The sequence below is a fragment of the Pelodiscus sinensis genome, chromosome 4 (genome assembly GCF_049634645.1).
Source record: "Pelodiscus sinensis isolate JC-2024 chromosome 4, ASM4963464v1, whole genome shotgun sequence".
Lineage (NCBI taxonomy): Eukaryota > Metazoa > Chordata > Testudines > Trionychidae > Pelodiscus > Pelodiscus sinensis.
In genome coordinates this window covers 114,030,276-114,054,968 of record NC_134714.1, presented here as the reverse complement: position 1 = coordinate 114,054,968, position 24,693 = coordinate 114,030,276, and the positions used below count along the sequence as shown (strand labels likewise).

General features: G+C 43.4%; 1 protein-coding gene across 4 annotated transcripts in view; it reads right to left on the bottom strand.

The window, feature by feature from the left end:
• PTPRJ (protein tyrosine phosphatase receptor type J) overlaps nt 1-24,693 on the bottom strand; it is a 148,637-nt gene that overhangs the window by 49,779 nt on the left and 74,165 nt on the right. For 3 of the 4 annotated variants that reach the window (XM_075928127.1, XM_075928125.1, XM_075928128.1), the window contains exons 2-6: nt 10,480-10,619; nt 9,398-9,416; nt 7,865-8,086; nt 3,324-3,590; nt 86-349 (exon numbers count right to left, since the gene is read on the bottom strand). In XM_075928127.1, the coding sequence (XP_075784242.1) occupies nt 86-349; nt 3,324-3,590; nt 7,865-8,086; nt 9,398-9,416; nt 10,480-10,542 (835 nt within the window). In that variant the 5' untranslated portion in view covers nt 10,543-10,619. The remainder of the gene's footprint in view (nt 1-85; nt 350-3,323; nt 3,591-7,864; nt 8,087-9,397; nt 9,417-10,479; nt 10,620-24,693) is intronic. The other variant, XM_075928126.1, reaches the window with a different exon arrangement.

Genomic DNA, 24,693 nt, shown 5'->3' with positions numbered 1-24,693 from the left:
TCATGACATTTACAAAGGTGACAGATGTTGAGATCGCAGATTATAATTTCAGGCTGTTTTCTTGAAAGAGGTTTCAATGACTTACTTGTACGAATAACTATGGTGGCAGACTCTCCTTCAATCCCTGCAATTCGTGCAAAGACCTTAATTTCATACAAGGTACCAGGTTGTAATCCTGTAATGGTAGCAGACTTCTTTTCAGAAGTGATGTTCTCTAGAGATGAATTTCCCTTAATTCCATAGAGTATTCTGTAAGTGTAATTAGAAGCCTGAAGATCTCTGCTTTCCCAAGTCAAAGTTATATTTTCTGCACTGATATTTACAGCTTTGAGATCAACTGCACTGGGTTCTATTTGGTTTAAAAAAAAAAAAGGAATTAGTAATACAGCAAAAACATTTGCTGAAAGGAAAACAAAACAAAAAAATGCTCCAATATTAATTCACATAATATAATTGTAGTTTTATACTACAGATTTATTTTATAACATCTACCACAACATTTGATAACAGTGATCGAAAAAGGTCTCTCTTACAATCATGTTTTATTTTGACCTATGGCTACTGAATACTTATACCAGTTTTATGAGGTACAGAACGAAATGTCACTTCTGTCATTATGTACAAGGCATAATGTACCTTATTAACATACCTCAATTCACATTCATGTAACGTCTTGCTGGTTTTGATCTGGAAGATCTTAACACCATTCTAGGAATGGTCTTCACATGAAATAATACATTCTTGGCTTCCCAGCATTTTTCTTATTCAGCCTCATGGCCTCAACATTACTAAGTCCCTTATTTTACTATAACTGGTCTTCTAATCTAGACAGTCTGAGCTAGACTAATTGGCAATTTTTGTCCCAGTGTACCATTCTGGCTGTTCTGAACTGTAGACCTGGTCTTGCCTCAGCGAACCAGTGAAAAAACGCCAGTGAATTTAGCACTTTATTTTTATAGGAATTCATTAAGGCATTATCAGTTTCGCTATGTGACAGCCAAAATCTGTGTGCACATCTGACCATGCCTTTTAACTGAGACTTGATTGTGAGGTTGAGATACTTTAATTGTTCCTCAGTTTCTGCTCTACAAGATAGCTAGTATTTTTGTGTACAAAATCCATCTATATTTCACACCTGTTAATTTTCTAAATTTAAAGTAACTTTTCCAGTAAAGAATATGGAACAATCTTGAAAAGTACCTTAGAAATGTTAGATTTTGGAGTTGTATTACATAATAATACAGGCAATTATACAGATAGTCAAGGGGTCACAAAGATTACAACTAGAAGGATATACATAAAAGACTGTAATTACAAAATATGCTTCTACCGTCACTCAGTGTTGCACTTATGGATGTCAGCTTATTGGATAGTCGACTAGTCGCTAGTCCCTTTCCTTCCCCCCTGCCTCTGATAGAGGCAGCAAATGTGTGTGTGGGGGGGGAGGAGGAGCCAGCCTAAAAGCCAGTTCCCCCAGCCTTAATAGATTTAGAAATCAGCTCTTAATATATTTAGAAATCAGAAGTGCAGCTGGGAGGACCTGTCACGAGCCGGGACAGCTGGGTCCCCTGCTGCGCTCCAGCCTTTTTTCGATTAAGACTGGTGTGCAGCAGGGGGACCTGGTGTGAGCTGGGAATCAGCTGTCTTGGCTCGCACTGGATCCCCCCGCTGAGTATCAGCCTTTTAAATGTATTAAGCATCTGCTGGCTCTTAATGTATTTAAAAAGCTGGTGCACACAGGGGCGGCCCGTGAGCCTAGGCGAGCTAAGCAGCTGCCTAGGGAGCCACTGGCCTGGGCGCCTGATGATGACATCATGGGGCGCTGGGGCGCCCCGTGATGATGTCACGGCCATTGACGGCTGTGCAGGCAGGGGCGCCGATTGCACCGCCCCGCCTAGGGCGCCAGTTGCTGCAACCGGCCTCGGGCCGCTCCTGGGTGCGCAGCAGGAGGGACCCAGTGTGAGCAGAGCTGCAGCAGGCAGATCTGCAGCGGGGTTAGCTCCCGGGGCTGGGAGCTGACCCCACTGCAGTTCCCCCACTTACTGACTAATTTACTAGTCGATGGAAAATCCATCGACTAGTTGATTAGTTGATTAAACGAAATTTAACATCCCTCATTGCACTGAGTTTCAAATCCATAGATCTGCCAGATTTTTTAGAATGAAATGATCAAAAGGGATTTCTTTGCTTTATACATTGACAAAGATGGACACTTACAATGAAATACAGCACTTCTGGGCATTTTTTCTGAAGGAAACTGCCATTCAACATATAAGAAACTCCGTCATGAAGAAGGCCACAATCTTAACGGGTGAAGATTTCTCTCCCACAGACAGAGTGGGATGGCCGTGATGATGGTGGGAAGATCCCCCCCATTGTAACACTTTTCTATTGATTGAAGTGCTAGGTTATATTATCAATTCTGCGGACCAGACTCTTATCAATCACAATTCCTCAGCTGGAGGAACACTGGTTTCAGTGAATCTTTGCTAATTTATGTAAACTGAGGAGCCATATTTTTTACATTTATTTGTCCTGAAGTATGTTTCAAGGTGTTCTGCTGCTCCCCACCCCCACTCAAGCTTTTTTTTAAAATCTTTGGTTGTTATTGCTCTCTGTATAATCAATCTTTCAGTGTGCAGGTCACAGCCCCTATTGAAGGAAGATTGTGTGAGAGCAAGCACCACAGAACTGGATTTATAGGAACATAAAAATAAATCTTACAAACATTACTAAATCTTCACATAACCCAATGAATGATGATGTGTCATCTACACGTGTGTTTTGTGAAACATATGAAACAGTGTAATACCAAAGTATGTTTGTGTATATAACCATAACAATTCATAATTATTTACTTAATCCATAGTATCTATCTTACAGACTTTTCATCTGCTTTGTCTTTTCCTTTGAAACACATGGCTGGCTTGATTATTAGTCAGGTATACATATATTTATATAACAAATAGAATTTATAATACTTGGAAATATTTGACTTTGCATCACTACAGAAGGGAAGGAATAAGAAATCAGTATTTTTCATTCTCCCCTAAAACTTCTCATGATTTATTCTTTTCAGTTTTACAGAATCTCAAAATGATGTTCTGAAATCTACCAATCAGCCTAGCACTATAAACTGCAGCAGGGTTGTGCTGGCAGAAATGACTGAACTCAGACTGAACAGTTACCAAGTGATTAACTGAAATGTAGAGATTTCTGTCAAAGATGTACAGAAATGTCATGAAATGTATAAAGGTGACACACGTTGAGATGACAGATTATAATTTCAGGATGTTTTCTTGAAAGAGGTTTCAATGACTTACTTGTACGAATATCTATGGGGATAGACTCTCCTTCAATCCCTGCAACTTGTGCAAAGACCTTAATTTCATACAAGGTACCAGGTTGTAATCCTGTAATGGTAGCAGACTTGTTTGAGGAAGTGATGTTCTTCAGAGATGAATTTCCCTTAATTCCATAGAGTATTCTATAAGTGTAATTAGAAGCCTGAAGATCTCTGTTTTCCCAAGTCAAAGTTATATTTTCTGTACTGACATTTGTAGCATTGAGACCACCAACTGCACTGGGTTCTATTTGGTAAAAAAATATAGGCATTAGTTGTATGGCTGAAAGGAAAACAAAGCCATTAGTGCTCCCATATTAATTCACACTATTTAACTGAGGTTTTACTCTACAGATTTATTTATTACAGCATTCAATAGCAGTGATCCAAACATTCATCACTTATAGTATGGGCTATTATACAGACACTCAAGGTTCAGAAAAATTACAATTAGAAGAATATACATTAAATATCCTCATTATAAAATATGCCAACAGAGTCACTCAGTGTTGCGCTACATTTCACCCCTATGGATCTGCCAGGTTTATTAGAATGAAATGTATTAAAGGAGATTTCTTTGCTTTACACACATCTGACCACAAGACTTCATTAATTCATAGCCTCCTACAGAATTTGTATTCGTGTCCATACAAAGGTTTATTTATTCTGCTTAGGCTAAGAGGCAGTAAGGACTGAGAAGGCCTTACAGTAACTTTCTTCATCCACAACTGAGCATTTCCTAGTGGTGAATCACTGCTTCCCCCTCCCTCTTGATCCCCTTTTCCACCTTCGGGTTTGGTCATCTAGGACTGAGCAGCAGCACCACTGACCTCCACATGTCTGCCTACCTCATTTCTCCTGCCTGCACCATACAAGGTGTTTGAAGGCTGCTAGCACCATCTGCTGTCCTTTCTATAAGCTACTTATTGCAGTGATTTTCATCCAGGGGTATTCAGAGGTCTTCTAGGGTATACATTAAACTTATCAAGATATTTGCCTAGGTTTACAACAGGCTACATAAAGAGCACTACTTAAGTCAGTACAAACAAAAATTTCATACAATGACTTGTTTACGCTGCTCTATAAGCTGTACACTGAAATGTAAGCACAATGTTTGTATTCTAGTTGATTTATTATACAGTACAATGAAAAGGTATTACATTTTTCAGTAATAGTGTGCTATGATATTTTTGTATTTTTATGTCTGATTTTGTCGTTTCTAAGCGAGGAGAAACTTGGGATACACAAGACAAATCAGACTCCTGAAAGGGGTACAGCAGTCTGGAAAGGTTGAGACCCACTGACTAGGGTGACCAAGTATCTAGGTTTGGACCAGAACTCCCATTCAAACAGGGGATCCTGGCGGCTCCAGTCAGAACAGGTCCCAAATACATTGATCACTTAGACCCTGAGCATGTGGAAAAGACCCACCAGCCAGATGTTTGGGAAGGAATTCTCAATAACTCAAAGCCTTCCCCACCTACTGTCCTATGACCAGGTACAGGCAGTCCCCGGGTTACATGGATCCGACTTACATCGGATCCCTACTTACAAACGGGGTGAGGCAACCCCGCACTAGCTGCTTCCCCCCAGCAGACCAGGGAGACGCGAAGTTAGCGCCCCCCCCCCCAGCAGACCAGGGAGACGCGAAGCGTCTTTTCTCAGCAGACACCTCAGCTTGAGAATAAAGGACTGAGGGAAGTGAGGTGTGAGAGAATAAAACTGAGCTCTGGAGAAATGTTTGACTAGAGTTTCCCCTACAAAATGTACCGGTTCCAACTTACATACAAATTCAACTTAAGAACAAACCTACAGTCCCTATCTTGTACGTAACCCGGGGACTGCCTGTATTAGAAATAAATGCTGCTAAGTAGTTGCAGATCAGCTACATGCCATTGTAGGTAGTTTTATCATGCCATCCCTTCTATAAACCTATCAAGCTCAGTTCTGAAATCCCAATCCGCTCCTTGTAAGCAAGTTTCTGAAATTCACTCCTCAGATGGTTAGAAACAAGTAAAAACTCAGTCATGACCAGTTTGTTCTTGTGTGAACATTGGCACTGAAATAACTCCTCTCCCTCCCTTGGTGTTTATTCCTCTGATGGGTTAAGCAATCATATCTCCCCTTAGCCTTCTTTTGGTTCGGCTAAACAAGCCAAAGTCTGTGGGTTTGCTCTCATAAAGTAGGTTTCCCATTGCTTGGATCATTCTAGGAGCCCTTCTCTGCACTTGTTCCAGTTTGAATTCATCTTTCTTAAACACGGGAGATCAGAACTGCACACACTATTCCAGATGAGGTCTCACCGGTGCCTTCTCTAATGGTACTAATGCTTCCCTGTCTCTATTGGAAATACCTCGCCTCATGCATTCTAGGACTGCATCAGTCTTTTACATGGCTGCATCACGTTGGTAGCTCATAGTCATCTGCAATCAACAGATACATCCAGGTCAGTATAGAAACCTCTGAGAGAGCCTTTACAGCGATACAACTGCATTCAAACCCAGAGGTACGTTTATTCCAGCTAGAAAAATCATGCCCTAATTGAAATAGTTCTGGTGGATCAAAAACCGTACACAGGCCTAAGAGAAGCAGTCAAATGTGCACATCACTTCTACCTGAGTCTACAAAGCAATTTTCACATCCCAGGATTTCCCATCACAAAATAAGAAATCTGCACTCAAACCATTTTGGATTAATCAAACAGTGTCTAACAGTGAAAAAAAGAATGTATCAATCAGGTTCTCTTTCATGTAAAAGCTCCTTTTTACCACTCTGGCAGTGATGCCCACTGTAAGGCCAATTTTCATAAAAACTCAGGCCTATATTTTAAGATAATTTATTTAAGGCTGATGTTCAGTATTTATCTATAATTCTAACAAAAGACAAACAGGCAGAAACCTCTTGGAAATCTTTGATTGTCCCCATTATGCAAACTAAGGAATAGTTTATAATTTAATATTTATAGTTCTTCCCTAAAATTCACCTCATTATTTATTCTTTTCAGCCTTAAAAGCGCAACTGCAAGTTGATTCCTACATTATGTTCTTAAAGCTACTAATCAACACAAACTGCAGCAGTAGTGTGTGGGCAGAAATCACGTAACCTAAACAGAATCATTACAAGCTGATTAACTAAAACTAGGGTTTTCTGTCAAACATGTGTAGAAATTTCATAAAACAAACCAAGTGATGATGTGACAGAGTTTGAAATGACAGATAATAATTTCAGAATGTTTTCTTGAAACAGGTTTTTAATTACTTACTTATGTAGGTCTCTACGGTGGTAGATTTTCCTTCAATCTCTGCAATCTGTGCAAACGTTTGTCACTTACAATCATGTTTTATTTTGACCTATAACTACTGAATATGAATATTAATTTTTGTCATTATGGACCTGGCAAGACAAGCTGTTTTGCTTGTGAAAATACCTCAATATGCTTTCATGTAATTTCTTGTTAGTGACTTTGACCTTGAAGTTCTTAATACCATTCTAGGACTTGTCATTACATGGATTATCACATGCTTGATCTCTCAAGCATTTCCCTTATTCGGTGTCATGGCCTTGACATTAAAAAGTGCCATCTTTTACTATACAACTGGCTTTCTTTTAGACATTTACTGATAAGAGGACAGTCCTTAGAACTTGTTAAGAATTCACTGACATATTCAAGTAGGATATTCTGGCCTAGGTTTTCATTCATGTGCATGTAAGGATTTATTTGACATATTCTACTTATGCCAGAAGGAAGTCAGGACTCAGGAGGCCTTAGTAACAATTCTTGTCCCCAATGAGGCATTTCTTAATGGTGAATCACTGCTTCCCCTTCACCCCTCAATGTCAGGTTTGGTCAGCCAAGACTGAGGAGCAACACAACTGAGCTCCACAACACTCACATGTCTGCCTACCTCATTTCTCTCGCCCATACCATTCAGGGTGTTGAAGGCTGTTACAACTATCTGCTGCTCTTTCTAGAAGATACTTACTGCAACTGTGGGAAAAGGGGCCTTGCTGAACGTACGACAATGTGAGGAGAAGGCTCTAGAATACAAGGTCACCCCCCCCCCGCCCACACACACACACACACACACAATCTGGATATGTTGTACAGAGCCATGTATGTTATATAAGTAATTGCAGGAGTGATTTATCATGTATTTCAAATATAAAAGTCAGAGTCCAAAGACTCCTCTAGCCCAACTCTATACAATTGTCTATGCTGCCAGCCGAAACCGTCAAAGAGAAAGGAAAGGAACCCTTCCTACATAAAAAGTCTACCACTAGACTGACAGCACTTGCGTTCATGAAATATTGTATGGCCACATGTTTACAAACTGTTTTCAAAGGCTGCTAAGTAGGTATGGGGCTTTGACATAATGTGCTTCACCACTTTGCCAGAAATCAAGCCAGAGCCATTCTCCACTATGCTGCTGGCTTTCTCCTGGTGTAGACAGGAATTAAAGATGGTAGGAAAGCTAGAAAATGAAAAGACACTCTCTCCTGTCCCAACCTCTGGTCACTTACTTGTTGTAATGTTTTTGCAGCATTCGTCTGTACCATTAGAAAAGTAGACACTGTATTGTACACCAGGGAAAAGACCGCTTACTGAACTGTTGTTCAATGATGAGTTCAAGAACTGTGTTCCATTTGCAAAAGTTATGTTACTTATTGTAAAGTTGCCTGATGATGTAACAATTATTTCTGTTGACGTTGTATTTACATTTATTGAGCTGCAATTGTTAAGGCCTATAAGATGAGGAAAAAATACAGAAAAATGGTTAAGCACCTTCATATGATTCTGGCATTTCACTTCATGTATGTGCATTCATTTCTGTTACTGCTAATTAAGTTTTCTTCAGACTACAAAATCACCACTTAATACTGCTTTCCTGTTCCCTGCTTTTTCCTCAGCCTTTTTCACTTTGAGTTAATGGAATAAACAATTAACCCAAGACAATTAACAGGTTTGCAAAAGCTAACATGAACACACTCCCCACTTTTAACCAAGGCCATAAACATTTATTCTTTATTCTTAAAGAAAGGTAAGCAGAGACCTGTCTATCTGCAGATATCTGTGGATGTGGATTTCCAGGGACCATTTTCATAGCTAGTGGAGTGAATATCCCCTTCACCTGGCTGCCAGACAAAGGGGAGGGCAAGCCCCAACACTGCCAGTGGTGCCTGGGCCCCCACCCTCCTGACTGGTGAGCACTGACCTGTGGGCACCCCAACCCCAGTCCGGCTCAAGGGCACATGCTGTCCACATCACCTGCTGTTCTGTGCTGCCGGCTGGCTATTGTAGCTGGAAGCATGAATGGGAGAGGCAACTCATTTCTGGGAGAGGAGGGCTCCCAGCAAAGCAGTGAGCTGCCCTGCTTCAAGGGCGGGGGGAGAGAGTGTGTCTTGGCTCTGTCAGGCGAGGGCTGATGCTGCAGGGGGCAGTGCCTTGGGCACCAGCTGGTTCCTCACAGCATGGTGTCTCCCGCCCCCCCCCCCCCCCGCTGCGGAGATTGGCACGGGCAACAGCTGGCTCCCAGCAAAGCGTCAAGCTGCCCTGCTCTGTGCCCAAGCTGCAAATGAAAGCAAAAACTTTGTGGAATTTCTGCCAAACTGACCCAGGGTCAAATTCCTTCCTGATCCCAAATATATTGATTAGTTAGACCTTGAGCTTCTGGACAAGATGCACCAGACAGATACCTGGGAAGTAATTTTGTATAGTAACCCAGAGCCCTCCCCATCTAGTGTACCATCACCAGTCATGGGAGGTACTTGGCGCCAGCAGGCACAGAATGGCTACGTGCCACTGTCTGTTGTTTTATCAGATCCACCCCCTCCATAAAACTACCAAGCTCAAGTCTTTTAGACAGTTGGAGTTTTGCCTCCAATGCTCCCCTAGGAAGCTGGTTTCACAAGTTCACTCCTCTGATAGTTAGAAACCTTCATCTAATTTCAAGCCTAAACTTATGGACGGCCAGTTTATAGCCATTTGTTCTTGTGTCCAAAGAGTAAACAAAAATACTAAACAAAATCATAGAGAAGCAATAGACTGGTACTTACAGACAGCCGCAGGTATTATCTGAAAACAAAATAATTAATAGAAGTTAGATAACTAAGCATTGGAGGCACAAAAGAGAAATTAAACATCATAAAATGAATAGCTAATCAGACCAAATCTATTTTTGTTAGCAGGTATCAAAACTTTTGATATGCAAAACGGACACCCAACATTTACAAACATACAAAATACAGGTTGGACCTTCCTGGTCCAGCACACCCAGGACCTGAGTGGTCCCAGAAGAGGGATCTTGCTGGACCAGGGGAGGTCATTTCTGGCCTCTCTGCTACCGGGCCCACTGAGCCCTGCCCCAGCCATTGGCTTCCCAGCCAGCTCCTCCGCTCCCACTGCCAGCTCCCCTGTCCCCATCCCCAGGCTTCCCAGTCTCACCAGGTAGCCCAGTAAGCCCTGCTGGAAGCAGCCCAGCCCTCCCCCAGGACTCTTTGATCCTGGAACATTTGTGGTCCTGCTGGACCACGGATGTTCTGAACCAGAGAGCCCCGGTTTAGAGAGGTTCCAACCTGTAGTGGCAAGAAAATACTTATTTAACAGGAAAAACCAACAAACAAAAACATGTTCAAAGATTACAGCTCTACTATGGCGGGGTTGCAGAAAAATAATAACAATTAAATATGTTGTTATAAAAATAGGTTTAAACAACTTCTTATTTTATTCTGTACCTAAATAATTATAAAAGAAACCTGTACAATCTCAGAAAAAATACTAGAAAATGCGTCTTAGGGAGCCATCTTCCCTTGGAAGGGACCAGTCTGGGCCTATAGTCTTTTCCACCTATGATTTACAGGATTCTTCCTTACTCCTTAGAGAGTACTATACAATAAGCATTACTCAGGGAGGACTAGTTCATATGTTTCTGATCCAAAGCTCACTGAAGTTACGCAAATTTGAAAAATCTGATTAATAAACTGTAAACAGTGTTATTTTTGTTGCATATGTCTAACTGTCTGAACATGAGCACATTCTCCAAGAACTGTAATCGCCAGCCTTTCAGATAGCAATGCCGACATAAGAGCAAAAGTTCAAGCAGGTGCTTTGCAATTTCTGGAATAAGCTGCATTAGTACCTGCACACATTTAAGGTGGAAGCTCCCAAGCTTTTCTTGCTGCATTCTGCTTTGGAGATTCATTTCCCACTTCTTTCTAAGAAACTGGGCAGGGTGTCCCACTCCTCACTTGTGAGCATCCCCTCTCTGATTGCCAGAAGCTGAGATTGGGCGACAGAGGAGAGATCACTTGATGATTCCCTGTTCTGTTCATTCCCTCTGGGGCACCTGGAATTGGCTACTGTCAGAGGACAGGATACTGGGCCAGATGGACCTTTGGTCTGACCCAGTATGGCTGTTCTTGTGTTCTTATATGTTCTGAATGAGTGATAGCCAATTGGGCTGCACCTCTTTCCTTGTGGTCCCTGGGACTCCCCAGAATCACTCACAGGCCACAGGCTCATTTGGCCCTGATGTGAGCCTCAGCATGCATACACAAGAGCCTGCACAGGCAGGGAGAAACTCTTACAAGGGGGCAGATGCACATGAGCCTCTGGAGAGGAGAGGAGAGGAGAGGAGAGGAGAGGAAACAGACATGCTTGCCATTCCCTGAAGCTGCTGCAGAGGGAGACACTATGCCCCAAACTCCTCCTAGTTCTTCCAGTCTGGCAACAGTGGCTGCAGGCTCTGCTAGGTCCTCACACCCACCTGATAATCTTGGCACCTGCCTTCCCACCTAAGGTGCCCCTTTGAAAACCAGTGATGTGGTGGAACTGACCCACAATTATTTTCTTCCACCAGTAGGTGGCAGCAGACAACATGGACTAGAAAATGCACACTAAAAACCAAAGCAGCAGTTCTGCAGGCACACTGGACAGGAAAACAAACTAAATTTTTCAGATCTTCATAACCTACTGGTGCAAACTTCCTTTGCTGCATAATGGTAATTTATTTTAACAATGACATGTAGGAATTAAACAGACAAAATTATTTACTTAATATAACTTGCAAATATGTGTATGAACAGTTCATTCAAGTAGTACATAGATACCGAGCACAATAAGCTTTTGAGAAAAGGAAGAAAGTAACCCTGTAATAGCATCATTCATTCACCTCTTGCCCCTACTTCATTTCCTCAAAATCCTCAAACCCAGGGTTTTGTAGTTCTGACAAGTGGCGAATCACTTTAGCACTAGCAGTCCTTATCTGCATGGCTGTGTCTACACTGGCCACTTATTCCGGAAAATCAGCCGCTTTTCCGGAATAACTTGCCAGCTGTCTACACTGACCCCTTGAATTTCCGGAAAAGCACTGACGATCTACTGTAAGAAATCAGCCACTTTTCCGGAAATACTATGCTGCTCCCGTTCGGGCAAAAGTCCTTTTTCCGGAAAACTGTTCCGGAAAAGGGCCAGTGTAGACAGCACAGTAGTATTTTCCGCCAAAAAGCCCCGATCGCGAAAATGACGATCGGGGCTTTTTTTGCGAAAAAGCACGTCTAGATTGGCCACGGACGCTTTTCCGGAAAAAGTGCTTTTCCGGAAAAGCATCCTGCCAATGTAGACGCGCTTTTTCCGAAAATACTTATAACGGAAAACTGTTCCGTTTTAAGCATTTCCGGAAATGGGTGTCAGCGTAGACGTAGCCCATGAGTATAAGGAAATTCTCCAGGAACAGGAAGGTTTCTCTCTCCTTGGCATTGGCTAGGACTCATCCTCAGACCCTGAATGGACTGAGCAGCTGGCCAACACCTTCCATAGGCATGGGAGCTATAGGTGCAGGAGCTGCCTGCAGCACCCCCAGCTTTTGCGTGGGGTCTGGCTGCTAGCCTGGAGCCCTGAGTTCCCGCTGCCAGCCCTATGTCCAATGTTCTGCACCCACTCCCAGCTGTGGCCCTCAGTCTCAGCTCCCTTGCCACTTCTGGGTCCCCCTCTCCCAAAGCCATGGCCCTGCTCCCGGCCCCAGCTGTAGGGGACAGTAAGGGGCACGGACAGAGGTATGGGTGGATGGGGGAGGGACTCCACTCAGCTCCCCCGCTCTAAAAACTGTTTCATTGGCACCTCCCCCGCTAGTATTATTTCCAGATTTATAAAGGCCAGACTCGTCATCCATTCCGATGTGACTCACCCCATACTACGATAAGGAGACACTAGGGGCCTGTATGAGATCATGCCTAGCTTTGCACTAATGTAAAACTTCATGTAGATGAGGTACTGTGCAAATTTAGAGAGATTAGAGATTCAGGTGAATAGCACATTCATCTTATATGGTTCAGGTTTGGTCTCACTTCATGTACTTGTGCCTCTCAGAGGGTTACTCCAGGCTGCAGTGATCATCAATTCTGCTGGCCTACCAGTTTTACCTCAGGGTATGGCTACACTTGCTCCCTATCTCGAGATAGGGATGCAAATGTAATGTACCGAAATTGCTAATGAAGCGCGGGATTTAAATAACGAGGTTTAACAGTTATTTCGAGAGAAGGATTTTCTCTCGAAATAATGCTGCTACATGGGGCATTTTATTTTGCAATAATGCGATTTCAAAATTTAAATTCCACACTTAATTATCAATTTCGGTACACTACATTTGCATCCCTATCTCAAGATAGGGAGCAAGTGTATACCCTCAGAGAATAAAGGTAAGGATATGACTTCCCTCATCAACAAACCAGCTAGGAAGTCAATCATTCTTGACTCCAGTACCCGCCACAATAAAATTAGCACAGGATGTGGATTCCCCTCTGCTCTGCTACATATTCACCATTACATGTTCCACAAACTATTTAAGGTGCTTGGAAAATGCTGTCCATACATAATTCTGACTGAATATTCAGTGCACAAAAAAGCTGTATGGTACCTTAATCATCTGGCACACACATTTCCTACCTCTCCTCTCTGCAATGGTGTGCCTCCCCGGCTGAGGCTGCTTGTTTAGTAAATGGATATCATCTTTTAATGCCACATGAGGTTAGCAAACACTTTCTTTCCTCCCACCCACTGGACTACTTTGCATTTTCTGACTGTAGTGATAAGCCACCTTTGGTCATGCTGTTAAAGACGCTACATTTTAATGATTACACATTTCACCCAAAGTTCTGGTTCATGTCAATGTGAATTAGTCATATGGAGCCTGTCATGTTCACAGATCCCCAAGAAGGGAACAAGGGGGATGCGGGAACAAAGAGGTGGAAGCTTTTCAGCCGGCTCCTTGAACATGCCCCGCTCCTGCGAGCCGTCTTCCCACAGAGGCAGCAATGCATGGGGACTATAGAATAGTTGAGTAATGGATAAGAATTGATGAGGTTAATCAACTATTCAATAAAGTGATATTTAACATCCCTACTAACATCCCTTTTTCTTGTGGGAAGTGCTTTGTATTCATGCCTGTCAGTGTGAACGAAGCTATTTGCATATATATATCTGCATGTATATGCAACTACACTTAAGTTCCAGCCCTCAGCATGTGCTGTATCATTGTGGCCTCCAGGGCTTCCGAAGTTGAGTAGCCCTGCTTTACAGTAACACAGTTGCCCAGGTACAGCTTTGCCACTCTATAAGGTCTGTAGAGTAGACATATCCTAAGGTACAGAGAGCTGAGCCCACAAAGCAAAGCACACAACACAGAATAAAGCTGCTTCTCACAAGTCAGGTCAGGATTTTAATTTTTTTCGTACCCTTAATGTTCTGTCAAATGGCTTCCTACTTCTGTATTTACATTAACAAAACGACTTTGCTTTGGAAACATGAGTGGATAAGGCAGGTGTTGTCCTAAAGGCAGGGTTTTTTCCCCTTCTCCAGGAACCCAGGGGAAAAAAATGCCTCCCACACTGAGTCATTGTACACAATGCCTAATCATTTTGCACAGGGACTGCATATCACCACATGGCAAGTAGCCACAACTTTTGCTCAGCTTTTCATACCCTGTTTTTCCCTTTCTCAGAGAACTTCTCTTCCATCAGAATAATTCCTCTCTTTTCTTCATATTTCCTTTTGTTGTCTCTTTCGTCATTTCAGTAAGAACCCAAAGGAGGCTTTGTGGCACTGTTGCCAATACAGCCAGGCTACAATGAGTACCTGACAGTGTAGGCCAAACTGAACAGAGTGTGCGTAACGGTGACAATCCCACTTCAGAATTTAGCCCCTTAGATCAAGCTGGGAGAATTGCTACATGCCACAAGAAAGGTGTGGTCATTGAAACTGCAATTAAAATTTTGGTGCTGAATCCCCTGGTTTTGTGCAGCTAAATATCAAGTGTCTCTTTTTACTGCATATTCAACCTTTGATCACTAAAGGCTTATTTCCTGGTGTTTTATTGGGTTTCCCTGTGATCCCAGTGTTTTGTTTTAAAAGCTCCATATGTGATTATATAAATTAAATACAACTGAAAAGGAAAGTGGAAATGCAGAGACTCCTAATTTATCAGGTACGAATATGAGGCAAACTAGGTGTGCATATCCTCTGAGATAATGATCAAATGTTTTGTATAAATAGTCTCCTTAAGTAACAATATTTGAGCAAAGGAATCATTCCATTTGTGACTTGTAGGTACGACTTTTTTTGGATGTCTGCATGCAAAGCACTGCAGTGGCACAGCTGTTATGCTGCATGGCTTTGGGGAAAGATACTCTGTGACAGCTGGAGAGAGCTCTCCTGTGGGTGAAATAAAACTACCTCCACCAATGGCAGATCCTAGGTCGTCAGGAGAAGCTCTCTTACCAACATAACATCAGTGCTTGGTTACGTCTAGATTGCATCCCTTTTTCATAAAAGGGATGCAAATTAGACGTATCGCAATTGCTAATGAAGCGGGGATTTAAATCTCCCCCGCTTCATTAGCATAAAAATGGCTGCCACTTTTTTTCGGCACGGAGCTTTGCCAGAAAAAAGCGCCAGTCTAGACGCGGATCTTTCGGAAAATAAAGCCTTTTCCGAAAGATCCCTTATCCCTCTTAAAATAAGGGATAAGGGATCTTTCGGAAAAGGCTTTATTTTCCAAAAGATCCGCGTCTAGACTGGCGCTTTTTTCCGGCAAAGCTCCGTGCTGAAAAAAAGCGGTAGCCATTTTTATGCTAATGAAGCTGGGGAGATTTAAATCCCCGCTTCATTAGCAATGCGATACGTCTAATTTGCATCCCTTTTACGAAAAAGGGATGCAATCTAGATGTAGCCACCCTGAGCAGCATACATTATCATGACTTAAGCTGTAGTGTAGAAAACCTCAGTTGGGCAAGACTGACTCTTACAAGAGTACTGTGGGTTTTTTTGGGTGTTCTCTGGTGTGAAGGTTGTTGTGTTTTGTGACGTTCAGTTTGAGAGACCTATGGCTATGTCTATACTACAAGCATGGTGTACAGAGTATGGCAATTTTTTTTTCTTCCATTTCTATAGTAAAGCCACCTGATAGCTAAGTTGATCGAAATATTCTTCCATAGACCTAGCTGTGTGTTGGGGGAGAGGGGAAGGAGTCTGCTTAATAATGTGTCTAAGAGGTATGACTGTGTCACATTGCAAGCAAAGTAGAGGGTGACTGGGAGGTGGGGCCGCAATTGGCACTGGGAGCCCTGTGCAAAAGCCGGGCCAGGAAAGGCGAGGCGGAGCAGGGGAAGTGGCCGGGACTCCCAGCCACTCCCCCCGCCCGGCTTCTGCACACAACCAGAGGCCCCGTCTCCCAGCTGGGAGCCTCTGGTTGCGTGCAGAAGCCGAGTGGGGGAAGTGGCTCCCAGCCACTCCCCGCACTCCCGCCTGGCTTTTACTAGCAACTAGAGGGAGGGCCTGCTGGGGGCACGGCCTGTTGGACTCCATCTGTGGCCAGTGGTTGCATCCCTCCCACCCGCACCACCAGCTCTGCTTCCCGCCTCCCTTCCTCCCGTCCAGCCCCCCACAACTCTGCTTCCCGCCCTCCCTTCCTCCCGGCCAGCCCTGCGGCCCCCAACCCCGCCCCCTGCCAGCCCTGTCTCCCGCCCCCTTTCCTCCCGGCCAGCCCTGCCTCCCGCTCCCTTTCCTCCCGGCCAGCCCTGCAGCCTCTGACCCCCCACCTCCCGCCAGCTCTGCCTCCTGCCCCCTTCTTCCCGGCCAGCCCCGCCCCCCTCCCAGCCGGTCTCTCTCGCCCCTCCCGCCCACGATCAAGTGTGTCCGGTATTTTGGGGGGGCGTCTACCTGGTAACCCTAAACGGTGCCTAAGACACTAGGATCCTAGTCCATGACTACTAGGACTTCTAGGAACTATAATAAATAACAACGCTACTCCCTTCCCTCCCACTCTCTCCGCCCCCCTCCCCTCACTCTCCTCCCACCTTTTTCTTTAACTGTGAGCTAGCTAGAAACTTAATTGATGGGGAAGAGCACTCTTGGCACAGCTTATCAGCAAAGTATAATATTTCATGTATAGAGAAGTTTTTTCTGTAAAAGTTTTAAAATAAACGTTTTTGTAAAGAGTCACAATCAAAAATGTTACTGCAAGAATGGGTTTTCATTTAAGTTTGATAATAAAGAAAGATGTATTGTCTAGAAAGTTTGCAGGTCAACATATGCACATCCCCAGCATGTCGGTTTTCCTGGGACTTGGAATAATGCACAACATGCAACCCTTGACACAGCAATATGAAAACTCAGACACAGCAATATGAAAGAATAACCAAACTTCTTCAAAATAAACAAAATGCTACATCAGCCCGCTATGTTTGTAATAGGCAGAGCTGAGGGAACATGCACCCAAAAGGACAACACCTGAGAGTAATTCAGTGGATGAAGAATTAAGCCCAGAGTAGGGAGAGAGGAGTCAGGGAATATAGATTTGAATGTGAAAGTGATTTGATGATTTTCAGAAGAGCTAAAAAGCCATGGCTTCCCGTCACTTCAGTAGTAATTGTGGATGCTCAGCTCCTCTTCTGAAAATCAGGACCTTGGATTTATGAGGGGAGTTAATAAAACAAGTTATCTGAATACCATAAAATAGCCTTTAGTTATGTAGTACAGATCTAGTGAAAATAATAAATTCCAGATTTCTGACCTCCCCAAGGTCTTTTATCAGTTACTCTGCTGAATTTATACACTTTTAAACACATGTATTTGTGCTATATACACTAACTCCACAAAACAACAAACTTTAACTCACTTCAATGTGGAACTCAAAATACATTTGAAGCAGATGCCAACATCAAAACTTCCCCTTGGATATCTTTGCAGGCACGCAGGGTCAATCCATAAAATGCCTTTTAACAGAACACACTGACTTCCTCATTTGCTGAGTGTTGAGGGTTTATCTCTAAGGAAACTGGCTCTAATTTTAGAAATAGCCGTGTTAAGTTTCTTTCCATAAAAGCTTTATTTCCCCTCCTCCCCTTTTAACCCTGAATAAAGCCATTTTATTAAAGACAGCAAAGAAAAAAACAAAATAGGAAGAAAAACATTCCATCAATTGGTGTTCATTATTAGATGGACAATCCACTGACATTATTCAAGCCTCACACACTAGTAGCATTGCAACTTCACTGAAAGAAGCTGTGAAAAACATAAAGTCAAACTATATTCGTAGAATAACATTGGTGGCCTCTTCTCTTGCACATGGCATTTTTTCAGTTTTTGTGTGTATTTAGATTTGACCTCTGATATTTGTAACAGTTCTCTCATCCCCCCTAAGCCAGGCCTGGGCAAAATATGGCCCGTGGGCTGAATGCAGCCCACCTAACCACTTAATCCAGCCTGCAGAGGCAGCAGGGAGCCCCAGGCAGTCTCCCCAGCTTGCCCCGCAGCCCCGCGCAGAAACATGGCTGCAGGACTTCATTTCTGTTTTAAAACCGGAAGGGAGTGGGGAAGTTTTAGGAGCCGCCTCGTCCCTAGCACATTCCTTTTGGCTAGTTTCTAGCAGACCCCAGCCAATGCTAGCTGCTTGTTGGAGTAACAGGCAGCCAACAAGAACCACGCCCCCTCTTCTCGACTTAGTTATTCATGAAGCAAATGGCCAGGCTGGCTGGGAAACATTTTGAGCTCTGCAGGCAGGCTAGTTTGGCAGCTGGCAAGTAAGTCTCTTGGCCACAGCCTGCTTCTGCCACCCCAGCCTTTTCCTTCCCAAACTCTATGCCTCCACCCACCACTCAGCATACTCAAACCCTCTGTCCCCCTCTTACACCCATACCCCCTCCCAGATCTGGCACCCCAATCTCCTGCCCCAGATCACAATCGACTCCTGCCCTAGGTCACATCCCAAACCCCTGCACTCCAGTCCTCTGCCCTAGGTCACAATCACCTCCTTCACCCAAACTCCCTCCCAGACTCCAGACTCCCTCCTGCACCCAAATCCCAGGCTCCCTTCTGCACCAAACTCCATCCCAGACCCTTCATCTCCATTAATATCGTGGAAAAGTGTGGCCCTTGACCACTTTCCAAAACCTCGGAGTGGCCCCCTGTCAGAAATTATTGCCCACCCCTGCCCTGTTCCCAGCCCCAAGCAAAGATCAAACACTACACCCATTTTTGGTATTTCAGTGGGATTTTATGACAAAAATGATGGACTTCAAATCTGTGTTATAACCATGTTTTTGTCCCATAACCAGAAACTATATCAAAGACATGCCTGTCTCTTAGCCTTGTAGATTGGCTGTGATTTTCTTTGGGGTCTAATATATTGAGGCTCTATTCCTTCCCTGCCTCATCCTCCCACCTTTCCCCTGCATCCTCCTTTAAGTGTTTTGCCAATTTTCAGGCCTTGCCTACACTGGCACATTTTGTCACCAAAAAGTGCCTTTTGGTGACAAAGCAGTGAGAGCATTTACACTGCAATGTGATTTTTGTTGGGAAAAACACCCAGTTTTGGCAAAAACAACAACAACTTCCACCCTTGCAAGAGACTTTTGTCTTTTCCTCCTCCCTTTACTGTTGAAAAAAATCCAGTGTGGACTCTGCTGATTGTTTTGTCCAGAGAACTGGCTTCTGCCAGTATCCCACAAAGCCTGCCCTGATGGCTGTGCACAGTGTTTTGTGATCTCTGCTGCCCTGTAGGCACGTGCCCCTCCCCTTTCAAAGCTCTGGGAAATAACTGAGAGCTGAGTGAGCTGAGAGCAAACAAAGAACTTATTGGAGTGCTTCTTTTCCGCCCTGCACTAGGAACACAGTGGCAGGCAGGATTTGAATTTCCCGGGCTTCATTTGCATGAAGCCGGCCGGCGCCATTTTTAAATGCCAGCTAGTTCGAACCCCGTGCCGCGCGGCGGCACGGAGTAGCTAGTTCGGATTAGGCTTCTAATCCGAACTAGCTGTACTCCTCATTCCACGAGGAGTACAGCTAGTTCGGATTAGAAGCCTAATCCGAACTAGCTACTCCGTGCCGCCGCGCGGCACGGGGTTCGAACTAGCTGGCATTTAAAAATGGCGCCGGCCGGCTTTATGCAAAAGAAGCCCGGGAAATTCAAATCCTGGGCTTCATTTACAATTGCGGATGACTACATTACCCCTGCTAGTTCGAACTAGCGGGGTAGTGTAGACATACCCTCAGTCAACAGGTTGCTAGTAATGTGGCCATGAGAAGACAACAATGGGAGGCAGAAAAATTGCCTTGACCATTTTTCACTTTTGGCAACTTTTGCATGTCGACAACACATTTGTCGCCAAATCTTCCCAGAGTAGACATACTCTTAGTCTCTCCTGGAATCCAGTGACTTCAACAAGAGTGACCATAAGGTGACCTGCCTCATTATCAAGGTTTGTAAAATGAGTGCAATGCGCAAAACAATAGCAGAATTGTCTTTCTAGCTAAAAGGGCTTTGTTTGATAACCTTAATGCTATAAATCAGTCCAAAATGGAGTCTTTTTTTCACCCAGCCTCTACTCCATCCAAAATGTTGGTGGATTTGATCAAATTAAAGCTACACTCCCTATAGCCTAACCTAGTAGTGTTGGTTTCAGAAGAAAGAAAGAATCTGAAAATCAAAACTTGGCATCTTTGAACAATCTTTATTTAGGGGGAAAAAAAAGATTACATTGATGTTAGAGTTATTTATCACATTGCCATGGCTTGAAATAGCAGAAGTGCCTTTAGTTACTGTATAACTTATTTGAAATGCTGTGTAGTGAACCTGGAACTTACTACTGGATGGTAAATCAGGAAATAACCCACACTGAAGTTTCAGTGGGAGCAAAGGAAAAATTCCTTCTGACTTACACTAGCATCCACATTGTTCTCCCACTACACTAAATGCAGTGGAATGATTAAACTTTGACATGTGGTCTAAATTTCTGTACACATCCCAGAAGGGGCCTGATCTGGAATTTTACTTGAGCCAAAAGAATAAAACTTCAGACAATATAGTAGTTCTCCCCACCCCACCCTCAAAATCTATACATATAGCTGGCTTCCAAGAACTGCAACTGAAGCTTGCTATTGATTAGAGATGTAATAGTGTAGTTGATTAACTGAGTAAATGATAAGTGAATGCTTATAAGTTAATGCTATAAATTACACGCATTTCCCCCTGCCAGTAAATTTTTTTAGCAGGATGGCCAGCAGCATGGCTTAGTCCTGGCTTGTGCCAGATCTGGGCCCTACCTCTGCTGTGGCTCTGCATTTTAAGTGTATTAGGAGCCAGGTAGGCAAGTAGCCTGGCACAGTTCAGGCTCAGTACCGCCACCAGACAGGGGCTGCTGCCACCCTGCGCTGCTGCCTCTATATCAGAGGCAGCAGCGCGGGGTGACAGGCAGGTGGTCCGTGAGGGGATCTGGTTTTTAAACTGGCTTCCCTCACGGATCAGCTCCTGCCTAGCATCCGACCGACGCTGCTGCCTCTGATATAGAGGCAGCAGTGCAGAATGGTAAGAGGCTCCTCAGTAGTGGGGCCAGAATGCACTGGCTGCCGGCCCCACCCCCTGGGGACTATAGACTAGTCAAGTAACTGGTAAGAATTCATGGCTACATCTACACTGGCCCCTTTTCCGAAAGGGGCATGTTAATTTCAGAGATCGTAATAGGGAAATCCGCGGGGGATTTAAATATCCCCCGCAGCATTTCAATAAAAATGTCCGCTGCTTTTTTCCGGCTTTTAGAAAAGCTGGAAAAGAGCGTCTACACTGGCTCCGATCCTCCGGAAAAAGCGCCCTTTGAAGTAGGAATACGATCCTCCGGAAAAGGGCGCTCTTTCCAGAGGATCGGGGACAGCGTAGACGCTCTTTTCCGGCTTTTCTAAAAGCCGGAAAAAAGCGGCGGACATTTTTATTTAAATGCCGCGGGGGATATTTAAATCCCCCGCGGATTTCCCTATTACGATCTCTGAAATTAACATGCCCCTTTCGGAAAAGGGGCCAACGTAGACGAGCCCCATGAAGTTAACTGACTATTCAATTAACCAATATTTAACAACCCTACTACTGATCAAGGTAAATATGAAAAGGATAAACAGGCTTTCATAAGTTTGTGGGGTTTTTTAAATTAAAAAATACAAACCAAGAAAGGACTGTGGAGTCTCCAGTCTGTCTACTACTGACCTTTTAAGGACCAGGCTCCTGATCTAGCAGTTAGCTTTCAGAATATATGTTTCTGTAGAACAGATCTAACATTAAAAGAAAAAAATCGTATCTTAAATTATGTGAAGAACTCTCATTGGGAGGGAGGAAGGGAAAAATCACCCATTGCATCTGCTGCTCCATCTCACCTACGCTCTCCTCCTCCTCCTCTTCCCAGAAAGGCTCTTTGGAGGCAGACGGCCACTCCCTGATGAAGCGACGTGGCACCAGGTAATGCTTTATTTGGTGGTATCTACATAATGCATAACTGCCAGAACATATTAACATGATTCTTCCAGAGAGATTTAGGTAGAAGAGACTTGCCTGACAATATGCTGAACTACTAAAAAGAAATATGTCACAGATAACAACCAGCATTTCCCCAAGAGTTAAGAGAAATGTTAATGCTATGCACAACACCGCCAGCTGGTGCCTGAATAGTGTTTCTCCTTATCCTCCTGGAATAACAGGAGAGGTATATATTCTTGCCATGATGATTCAGTGCCTCTGGGATTGTGACCCCTCACGATCCCTAGCATTAAGTTGCAACCAAAACTCCACACAGAAATATACCATTTACAGTTTCCCCAATCTCTAACTTCTGCACGGAGCTGGGGAAAGCCACTTTTTTAACAGCTGTCAAATTATGAGTTATTTTTAAAGGTCTTTCCCCAATCTCAACTTTACCTACGTTGTTTCCTGAAAAATATATATTTATGTACATACCAGTGGCTCATGGCCTTGAAAAACGAATCAACTAGTCAATGGTGTCACCTGCTAGTGTTCTGGAATTTTCTAAAGCAAGAAACCTGTCATTAACCCTCTACCAGTTCCAATAAATACACAGAAAAATAAAAGTTACCCCCTAAAGACAATGTAAATAGAAAAAAATGTAAAATTAGTCTTGTAGAAAATTATGTATTGTATTACACAGACACCCCCCCCACACACACACCCAAAGTAATCCTAATTCTTCATATTGAGTTATACAAGATCTCTTTTCAGTGACAAGACAGTCAAGTTTGCATCTTGCGAGAGTTTCCAAATGAAAACAATTTGCCTTTTTGACAGTGACAACAGCAAGTACTATTTGAAAGAGCTCCTTCCTAAGGGCCAAACTGTACTTGCCTTATTTTCACCAACCAATCACACCCACATCAGCAAGACAGCTGGGGAACCTAAACTGAGCAAGCAGTACCGGGTAATCTTATCTTTTATTTATGGTTTTTTTCAGACATATGAATTACAATAGTTTCACCCACGAAATTTCACCCATGAAAGCTCACGAGACTCTCTCTATATTTTTGTTAAGGTGCCTACACAGGACTACTCGTTTTTCAAGTTGCAGACTAACATGGCTACCCCTCTGAGACTTTTCAACATTGTTCTGTGTAAAAGTAAAGTTTGCAGTCAACCACCAAAATAAACAAGCTATGCACATTCCTGCACAGACACCAAGCGTTAGCCTGGGCACACCCTCTATTACCGTAACAGAGCGTGTGCAATGGAAAAATGAATAGGTTCTCACAGTGATGACACATTTGTAATGGTGTAAAGTAGGGAAGTAAAATCCAAGTTAATCAGTTAACCGATTAAATGTTAGGTTGGCCTAATGTTTGACGGGTTAACCAACTAAAGTGAGATCTGAGCTGGGGACCGCTCCAGTCTGGCTGGAGCAGCCCCCAGCTTACGGCGATCTTGCCCCAGCTCTCCTGCTGACTTCCAGCTCACAGCACCCACCAAAGCAGCCCCTGCCTATGGCAGGCCCTCTGGAGGGCTGGAGTAGCCATCTGCCCATGGCAGGCAGAGAGCTGCTCCTGCCCCCACCAGTTACCAGCTAACCGGAACTGGTAAGCATTACCCATTTAAGGTGAGGCTTATCAGTTAACTGAGTAACCGGCTAACCGTTCACATCTCGTCTAGAGTAAAGATCACCTGCAAGCAGCCTTACAGACAACAAATGAAAGTCACAAAATGGTCTGTAACAGCCTGATGAGGCAGATCAGTTTTTAAAAATACAGCATAGAGACAAGGAGCCTCCTTGAAAATTTCCCATCATAGGTTTATTTCACAACAAACTGTTGTCACCTCTACTGTTGCTGTGCTGCATCTCCCAGAAGTAGTTTATAGTTTTGGAGTCACACCCCTGACAACCTAATCTACAAATTCCTAACTTAGGAAAATATAAAATAGTATTAAAAGAAAACAATTATTACATATTAAAAAAAGAAATCATATTTCTACAGACTGAACCTCTCTAGCCTGCCACTCACTGGTCTGGCAAAATTTGTGGTCCAGAACGATTTTAGTTAGCTGGATGTCCATTTATCATGCCTCTGGCCAAGTTTACTGCAGTCCATAAAGTTTATTTACACCAAGCAGTCCTGGCTCTCAGTGTTCTGCGCTGTTATTTAGCTCTAATTTACCCCTAAATCTCTTCTAAAAGCCAGGCAAGCACTGAAAGGGTTGGTAATGCTGCTAGATGATATTGACATTCCATAGTTTGGCAAATTCTCTGGCTGGGCACTGGTCAGATCCCAAGGGTGTTGGACTAGAGAGGTTCAACTTGTAGTTGCAAAGCTTACTAAAAATATATTTTAAAAGGTATTTTAAAAACACCTGTAAGATTCAACAACAACATGTAGGAGAAGCAATTTGAGTTCAAATATAAAATAAGAACAAAATGAGATTATAATTTTTGGTACTACAACTCAAATGTCAATGTTGTCTTCAGGAATGGGGAACCCTGACAATCTTCAGATTGCTTGTGTGTAATACTAGACAACACTAATTCCCAGGTGAAACACC